General features: G+C 43.9%; 1 protein-coding gene across 1 annotated transcript; it reads left to right on the forward strand.

Annotated features, from left to right (window-relative positions):
• Window positions 1–846: 846 nt before the first annotated feature.
• On the forward strand, window positions 847–3,414 carry LOC121567489 (apolipoprotein A-I). Its single transcript, XM_041877568.1, has 4 exons — window positions 847–1,015; window positions 1,819–1,870; window positions 2,068–2,212; window positions 2,454–3,414. Exons 2-4 carry the CDS (start codon window positions 1,828–1,830, stop codon window positions 3,052–3,054), a joined length of 789 nt encoding a protein of 262 aa, XP_041733502.1. The 5' UTR covers window positions 847–1,015; window positions 1,819–1,827; the 3' UTR covers window positions 3,055–3,414.
• Window positions 3,415–9,831: the final 6,417 nt, after the last annotated feature.

A 9,831-nucleotide genomic window follows, 5' to 3' on the forward strand; every position in this document is an offset into this window, starting at 1 on the left:
TTTTAATGACTCCAACCTAAGTGTATGTAAACTTCCGACTTCAACTGTATACAGTCTGACATACTGTAGGTCTCCACAAATCAAACCATGGAGCCAACTAATAGTAATAATCCAGTATTTTAAACCTTTAAGTATTTAACTCTCACTTTTTATCTCTTTAGAATCTTGTTATATATGAGCATGTTTCTTTTTGCTTTATTTCATTGCTGAATCGGGGACAAATCTCATGTGTCCCTCATTTGGTAACCCTAATCCTTCCAATAATGTATAATCCATTCTCTTTTTAGAGAACAATGCAGTGAATAAATGAACAAAATATATTGAGGCTAGCAGATGTTCCTCCTTGAATGGTGAATGGTCTTTGGTAGCATCAAGATGCAAATGCATCCTCAGGGTGCTCCTGTCACCTCTCTCTCACCTGCTGTCTGGCCCATCTCCCTGGTTACGGCCCTTTCATGTCTCATGGTAATGACACAGGAGATAGCAGCTCAGATAGTCCAGGCAAGGCCAGGCAAGAATGGCCATTGTCCTGGAGGCCAAATGTCCCAGGCAATCATGGAGCACATGGTGATTGTATTGTGTGTGAAAGTTTACCATCACACAAGGGGATTGAGTTGATTGTGGCATTGGGAGCACAGCCAGAGTGGAGATTGTAATTATTCACCTGAAAATTAAATCATATCACAATTAGAATAGCTAGCCATTTAGAAAGACACAAAATAGAATAGAGAATATTTTATTATCCAAGATAATGCACACACAGACAATTGTGTGTGCATGCGAGTGTGTGGGAGTGTGTGTCCACAGCGTTTCACTTTGCTGACTCCCCCTGCATGCACTCTGCAGGTGACCATTGTACCCAGCTCCTCCCTGTGAGACGGTGTGGGGGTGAGGTCCACCTCCACGGAGGCACACAACCTCTCACACCTCTCCCCCCTCCTGCTGCTCCAGCCCTATAAAAAAACAGAGCTGGCCCTCATGTTCCCCAGTCTCATAACGACCAATCAGCCACCAGGTAAGAGAATGAGTGGGAGAGCTAATGGCTGGGGCTAGAGGCCAACGACTTAGGAACTAGTAGAGAGAAAGGCAGACTATATATTTTTTCTGGAAACTTTTTTTGCCTCTTATTTTGTATGCTTATTACTACTTTGATATGAACTGTTACGAATACATTGGGCAGCAGTTATCACTTTAGCAATACTTATTTCAGACAGTTTACTATAATTTACAAGAGAGATGGGAGGGAACAATGGATAAATAATTTTATAAAATGTCCTAGAAAAAAGGATGTAGCTAATTTTCTTCCCAATAGCTTTCAGTGCATCTTTATTACTCTGAACAACTGCTTAAGTGTAACCTCCGTCCAGGGCCACAGTGATCCAGCAATGTGTCTGTCTTAGTGCAGGGATTGGGGATTAGGTGGTAGGAGTTGAGGGTTCATCTCTTTGTAGCTATAAATCTATCCAGCTCTGTGTAATCTGACCAGATTAGAGGTCCTTTTAATAGGCTGACATATGGCAAAGGGTAAACTGATTGAGGGCAGCCTGGAGTTGCGTGTCTTTAGGGGTTTGCTCCTTGTCACTGGAGAATTACTTAGAGTCGGACTTGAATTATTGTCCTGTTTACTTTTGGTGACATTTAAAGTTTGATTTAGAGTGTTTTGCTATTAGTGATTTGTTGCACTGTTCAGATATTGTTTGCGCTAAATCTATTTTGAACCATTCAGTGTTGACTTCCCATGGTTTACAGTTTCAATTGTGAATATCTGAATTCTTGTCTTGCTCATTGCTCACCATCCGTTCTCTTTTGTCCCCTCAGACCACCATCATGAAATTCCTGGCTCTCGCACTCACCATCCTGCTGGCCGCAGGTTAATATCCCAGCCTTGTCATAGTGCCGCCAAATTGATAATGTAGTAATTACATTTTAATGCATTGTGTGTGTACCATGCTCTGGTATGTTGAACAATTCAAAATGAAATCTTACTCAATTTGATTAAAGTGCTGGGCCATTCACCACTGTTGCCCAACCAATGCCTGACCCTCTCCCCTCTCTCTCCTCTCCCAGGTACCCAGGCTGTTCCCATGCAGGCCGATGCTCCCTCTCAGGTGGAGCATGTGAAGGCAGCCATAATGGTGTACATGACTCAGGTGAAGGAGACCGCACAGAGGTCCATCGACCTTCTGGATGACACAGAGTACAAAGAGTACAAGTAAGAACATGTTGCATTTCATCTTCTCTATCTTCAATGGTGCCCAACCTCCACAGATAACTAAAACTATCTCTCTCTCTCTCTCTCTCTCTCTCTCTCTCTCTCTCTCTCTCTCTCTCTCTCTCTCTCTCTCTCTCTCTCTCTCTCTCTCTCTCTCTCTCTCTCTCTCTCTCTCTCTCTCTCTCTCTCTCTCTCTCTCTCTCTCTCTCTCTCTTCCTCCTCTTCTTGGTGTTCCTCTCAGGGTGGAGCTGTCCAAGAGCCTTGACAACCTCCAGCAGTATGCCCAGACCGCCTCCCAGTCCCTTGCCCCCTACAGCGAGGCCTTCGGTGCGCAGTTGACTGATGCCACCGCCGCTGTGCGCGCTGAGATCATGAAGGATGTGGAGGAGCTGCGCACCCAGTTGGAGCCCAAGCGCGCCGAGCTCAAGGCAGTCCTGAACAAGCACATGGAGGAGTACCGTGAGAAGCTGGAGCCCCTGATCAAGGAGATCGTCGACCAGCGCCGCACCGAGATGGAGGCCTTCAGGATCAAGTTGGAGCCTGTTGTGGAGGAGATGCGCGCCAAGGTGTCCGCCAACGTGGAGGAGACCAAGGCCAAGCTCATGCCCATCGTGGAGACCATCCGTGCCAAGCTGACCGAGCGTCTGGAGGAGCTGAGGACCCTGGCTGCCCCCTACGCTGAGGAGTACAAGGAGCAGATGATCAAAGCCGTTGGAGAGGTGCGCGAGAAGATAGTGCCCCTGACTGAGGACTTCAAGGGCCAGGTGGGCCCCACCGCCGAGCAGCTCAAGGAAAAGCTCATGGCTTTCTACGAGACCATCAGCCAGACAATGAAGGCATAAACACGCCCTCAACCGGACCCTCCCTCTCTCCCTTCCTTCCCTTCTCACTCACGCTGACTCACACACCATATGTACCACGCCAATGCCAAACTGATGCACTTCCTCTGCAGCGACATGGCAGGACTCTTGCTCTCTGTAACGCACCACAACATGCGCTCAAGCACACGCAAGCGCAGACACTAACACACTATTGCATACATTCCGTTTTGAATTGTGTTCAGGGCCTGTATGCACAATCCTGGGCCTGCACAATCTTGACTGTACTATGAACATCAAGTGTGAATATTATTGTGTTGCTGCTTGTTCAAGATAGCTGTGTGCTTCAAAACAGCTCAATAAACACCATACTGTTTCATACTATTTCATTCTCTGAGTTTGACTTCTTTGGATGTGTTCTATGACAGGATTTTGAACCACAAAATAATTTCATTATTCTTTAAAGTCTCCTATCTCAACATGATCAAAATGAAGTGATACAACTATTATCACTTCATAAGCAATACACACGTATGACAATGAAACAAACAAATGTCTCTTACACGGATATCATGTAATTGTAACAGTGTTTATTCGCATTGGTTTAAAAGAATGGCTCATCTAAAAATGATAACTGATCAAAATTAAAACAAATTGACTTTCATAATAATTTTCTCTGAAAACCAGTGACCATTCATGGAGATAATGGGAGTTAATATGAGTCTTAGTGTTGGTTGCCATAGAGGGTTGATGAATGGGTTAATAAGGAGGAGGTGTCAGTGTATTGGCAGGCTGTGACCCGGTAGAGTTTCATTAGAGACGGTGTTAGATGGATGGGGCGCTACTCTGCACCTCTTAAGCTGAGCCCCATCAACACTTTCCCATCACAGAGTATGTGCGCACACATACAGTCGTGGTCAAAAGTTTTGAGAATGACACAAGTATTGGTTTCCACAAAGTTTGTTCTTAGAGCTTAATGTCAGATGTTACTATGGTACACTGAAGTATAATTACAAGTATTCCATAAGTGTCAAAGGCTTTCATTGACAATGACATTCAGTTTATGCAAAGAGTCAATATTTGCAGTGTTGACCCTTCTTTTTCAAGACCTCTGCAATCCGCCCTGGCATGCTGTCAATTAACTTCTGGGCCACATCCTGACTGATGGCAGCCCATTCTTGCATAATCAATGCTTGGAGTTTGTCAGAAGTTGTGGGTTTTTGTTTGTCCACCCGCCTCTTGAGGATTGACCACAAGTTCTCAATGGGATTAAGGTCTGGGGAGTTTCCTGGCCATGGACCCAAAATGTCGATGTTTTGTTCCCTGAGCTACTTAGTTATCACTTTTGCCTTATGGCAAGGTGCTCCATCATGCTGGAAAAGGCATTGGTCGTCACCAAACTGTTCTTGGATGGTTGGGAGAAGTTACTCTCGGAGGATGTGTTGGTACCATTCTTTATTCAAGGATGTGTTCTTAGGCAAAATTGTTAGTGAGCCCACTCCCTTGGCTGAGAAGCAACCCCACACATGAATGGTCTCAGGATACTTGGCATGACACAGGACTGATGGTAGCGCTCACTCGAAAAGGGGATTCATCAGAGAAAATGACTCTACCCCAGTCCTCAGCAGTCCAATCCCTGTACCTTTTGCAGAATATCAGTCTGTCCCTGATGTTTTTCCTGGAGATGTGGCTTCTTTGCTGCCCTTCTTGACACCAGACCATCCTCCAAAAGTCTTCGCCTCACTGTGCGTGCAGATGCACTCACACCTGCCTGCTGCCATTCCTGAGCAAGCTCTGCACTGCTGGTGCCCCGATCCCGCAGCTGAATCAACTTTAGGAGACGGTCCTGGCGCTTGCTGGACTTTCTTGGGCGCCCTGAAGCCTTCTTCACAACAATTGAACCTCTCTCCTTGAAGTTCTTGATGATCCGATAAATGGTTGATTTAGGTACAATCTTACTAGCACCAATATCCTTGACTGTGAAGACCTTTTTGTGCAAAGCAATGATGACGGCATGTGTTTCCTTGCAGGTAACCATGGTTAACAGAGGAAGAACAATGATTTCAAGCACCACCCTCCTTTTAAAGCTTCCGGTCTGTTATTCTGACTCAATCAGCATGACAGAGTGATCTCCAGCCATGTCCTCGTCAACACTCTCACCTGTGTTAACGAGATAATCACTGACATGATGGCAGCTAGCCTTTTTGTGGCAGGGCTGAAATGCATTGGAAATGCTTTTTGGGGATTAAGTTCATTTCCATGGCAAAGAGGGACTTTGCAATTAATTGCAATTCATCTGATCACTCTTCATGACATTCTGGAGTATATGCAAATTGCCATCATCAACACTTAGGCAGCAAACTTTGTGGAGACCAATACTTGTGTCATTCTCAAAACTTTTGACCACGACTGTACACACACACACACACACACACACACACACACACACACACACACACACACACACACACACACTGGAGCATTAGGAGTTTATGAGTATACTTCTTGTGTTATAAGGTTGTTAATCAATCATGCCATCTAGACATAAATTGGTTCTCTATAGAGTAGAATTCTTCCACCAATACCAACTTCTGTCCCCTCACATATAATCATACTAGATATTAAGCAAGAGGGTTGTGATGGATGAGGCCTTCAAAGGCTCAGTTGGTAGAGCATGATACTTGCAACGTCAGGATTGTGGGTACTGTTATCTGCACTAACAGTATTATGAAATCATATCTGCTGTTATGTACTGCTAAGTTGTAATAGTTTTGATAATAAACCTATACTAACTGTATTATAAACGTGTATGTGCTTTTTGGTTTTGGTTTGTTTGTAATGTGTTTTGCTACGTGATCCTCTTATTGTTTTTTGGTTTGTCTTTAATTATTTAGTTTTTTTTTTAAGGATTGTGAGTTCGATTCCCAGGGCCACCCATACGAAAAATATATACACGCATGGCTGTAAGTTGCTTTGGATAAAATGTCCGTACTGTGAGACACCTAAGACAGCGCTACAGGGAGACAGGACAGACAGCTGATTGTCCTCGTAGTGGCAGACCACGTGTAACAACACCTGCACAGGATCGGTACATCCGAACACCACACCTGCGGGACAGGTACAGGATGGCAACAACAACTGCCCGAGTTACACCAGGAACGCACAATCCCTCCATGAGTGCTCAGACTGTCCACAATAGGCTGAGAGAGGCTGGACTGAGGGCTTGTAGGCCTGTTGTAAGGCAGGTCCTCACCAGACATCACCGGCAACAACGTTGCCTATGGGCACAAACCCACCATCGCTGGACCAGACAGGACTGGCAAAAAGTGATCTTCACTGACGAGTCGCGGTTTTGTCTCCTCAGGGGTGATGTTCGGATTCGCTTTTATCGTCGAAGGAATGAGCGTTACACCGAGGCCTGTACTCTGGAGCGGGATCGACTTAGAGGTGGTGGGTCCGTCATGGTCTGGGGCGGTGTGTCACAGCATCATCGGACTGAGCTTGTTGTCATTGCAGGCAATCTCAACACTGTGCGTTACAGGGAAGACATCCTCCTTCCTCATGTGGTACCCTTCCTGCAGGCTCATCCTGACATGACCCTCCAGCATGACAATGCCGCCAGCCATACTGCTCGTTCTGTGCGTGATTTCCTGCAAGACAGGAATGTCAGTGTTCTGCCATGGCCAGCGAAGAGCCCGGATCTCAATCCCATTGAACACGTCTGGGACATGTTGGATCGGAGGGTGAGGGCTAGGGTCATTCCCCCCAGAAATGTCCTGGAACTTGCAGTTGCCTTGGTGGAAGAGTGGGATAATATTTCACAGCAAGAACTGGCAAATCTGGTGCAGTCCATGAGTAGGATATGCACTGCAGTACTTAATGCAGCTGGTGGCCATGGCAGATACTGTTACTTTTGATTTTGCCCCCCCCCCCACCCACTTATGTGGATGATGTTAAAAATATTTGTTGGTCTGATGTGATTAATAAGGAGCATCCAGACGCTGCACTTGATGCATTTATGAAATGTCTTCTTCCAATTATTGATAAACATGCACCTTTTAAGAAACTGACTGTTAGAACTGTTAAGGCTCCATGGCTTGATGAGGAATTGAAAAACTGTATGGTTGAAAGAGATGGGGCAGAAGGAGTGGCTAATATGTCTGGCTGCACATCTGACTGGCTGACTTACTGCAAATTGAGACATTATGTGACTAAACTCAACAAAAAGAAGAAGAAACTGTATTATGAAGCCAAGATCAATGATATAAAGATGATGGCATTTTTCTGTTGTTGAGTACTTTAAATGAAATTATGGGCAAAAAGACAAATCAACCATCTTACATCGAAACAGATGGCTTATTCATCACAAAACCATTTGATGTTGCCAATTATTTTAATGATTACCACAAAGTGGACAAACTTAGGCAGGAAATGCCAACAACGAACAGTGAGCCATCGTATTCATGCATAAGAAAACTAATAATGAAAGAAAAGCATTATACGTTTGTATTTTGTTAAGTTAGTGTGGGAGAGGTAGAAAAATAATTGTTATCGATCAATAATGACAAACCTCCTATCTGTCATATATTTAATCTGAGCCTAGAGGAAAGTATTTGTCCTCAGGCCTGGAGAGAACCCAAAGTCATTCCGCTACCAAAGAATGGTAAAGCGGCCTTTACTGGTTCTAAGAACCGACCTATCAGCTTGCTGCCAGCTCTTAGCAAACTGTAGGAAAAAACGGTGTTTGACCAAATACAATGCTATTTCTCTGTAAAGAAATTAACAACAGACTTTCAGCATGCTTATAGAGAAGGGCACTCAACATGTACTTCACTGACACAAATGACTGGTGACTGGTTGAAAGAAATTGATAATAAGAAGATTGTGGGAGCTGTACTGTTAGATTTCAGTGCAGCCTTTGATATTATTGACCATAACCTATTGTTGAAAAACGTATGTGTTATGGCTTTTCAACATTTGCCATATCGTGGATTCAGAGCTATCTATCTAATAGAACACAGAGGGGCTTTCTTTAATGGAAGCTTCTCTAATGTTAAACATGTAAAGTGTTTAAAATGTTTACCAATGACCTGCCACTGGCATTAAACAAAGCCTGTGTGTCCATGTATGCAGATGATTCAACCCTATACGTGTCAGCAACCACAGCTAGTGAAAACACTGCAACCCTAAACAAAGAGTTGCAGTCAGTTTTAGAATGGGTGGCCAGTAATAAACTGGTCCTGAACATCTCTAAAACTAAGAGCATTGTATTTGGTACAAATCATTCCCTAAGTTCTAGACCTCAGCTGAATCTGAATGGTGTGGCAGTTGAGCAAGTTGCGAAGACTAAATTACTTGGTGTAACCTTAGATTGTAAACTGTCATGGTCAAAACATATTGATTCAATGGTTGTAAAGACAGGGAGAGGTCTGTCCATGAGAAATAGATGCTCTGCTTTTTTCACAAAGCAAATCCTGCATGCTCTAGTTTTATCTTATCTTGATTATTGTCCAGTCATATGGTCAAGTGTCGCAAAGAAAGACTTAGTTAAGCTGCAGCTGGTCCAGAACAGAGCGGCACGTCTTGCTCTTCATTGTAATCAGAGGGCTTATATTAATATTATGCATGCCAGTCTCTCTTGGCTGAGAGTTGAGGAAAGACTGATTGCATTGCTTCTAGTTTTTATAAGAAACAATGTATTGGAAATTCCAAACTGTTTTCATAGTCAACATATATTCAGCACTGACACACAAACTTACCCCACCAGATGTGCCACCAGGGGTCTCTTCACAGTCCCCAGGTCCAGAACAAATTCAAGGAAACGTACAGTATTATACAGAGCCAAGATTGCATGGAACTCCCTTCCATCCAACATAGCGTAAGTGAACAGCAAACCTGGTTTCAAAAAACAAATAAAGCAACACCTCACGGCACAACGCATCTCCCCATGTCACCTACTTTTTGTGTGTATGTACTGACAGATACACACACGCACACTACATGTTAATGTTTTTAAATGTATGTAAATTATAAAGTATTTTGTAATGTCTTTTTCGTTATGTGTCGGACCCCAGTAAGACTAGCTGTCGCCATTGGCGTCAGCTAAAAGCGATTCTGTTAAAATCTAAAATCTCTCTCTCTCTCTCAGATCACCCAGTTGAAGATAGCCAGTAACCCGTTTGCCAGGGGCTTCCGAACTACTGATCCTGACGCCTGGTAAAACAAATAAACGTGTTTTTTGTTTGTTAGTGTCTAGAATTTCAGAATTATTTTGGTGATATATTGAACATAAAAGTCAAAGTACAACAACCACATTCAGACATTGAGGACTGATTGACAGATTCAGGTGGCTTCCCTCCTACAATTAATATAAAATCTAGATTATTCCATGGAAACGCTCAATTAAATAATAACTGCACCATTGTACATCCTTATCGCTCTCTCTCTTATCACCTGATATTCAGGTTAAGGAGTAATCGCAATGTGATACATGAACTTTGACCCTGGCCTCTATATATGACAACACAACAGACACTCAATTAGGCTTGATAAAGTAAGACATCTGTTATTAAGGCCAAGCATAACATGATATGGTAAAAGGTGACTGTTGTTGGTAACCTGTTTTTAACCTGTTGTAATTCTGCCTGACTGTTCTTTGACTCTAATGCGACTGTGTGTCGTTGTGTGGGGTGGGCAGCGCCAGGCCCCTGCCTCACGCTCTGCCCACCTGGCAGCCACAGGAGGGCAACTATGAGCCTGACAGTACATCAGGAGAGCAGCGAGCACAGAACCTAAAGAGTC

Source organism: Coregonus clupeaformis, chromosome 6, assembly GCF_020615455.1.
Source record: "Coregonus clupeaformis isolate EN_2021a chromosome 6, ASM2061545v1, whole genome shotgun sequence".
NCBI classification, from domain to species: Eukaryota; Metazoa; Chordata; class Actinopteri; order Salmoniformes; family Salmonidae; genus Coregonus; species Coregonus clupeaformis.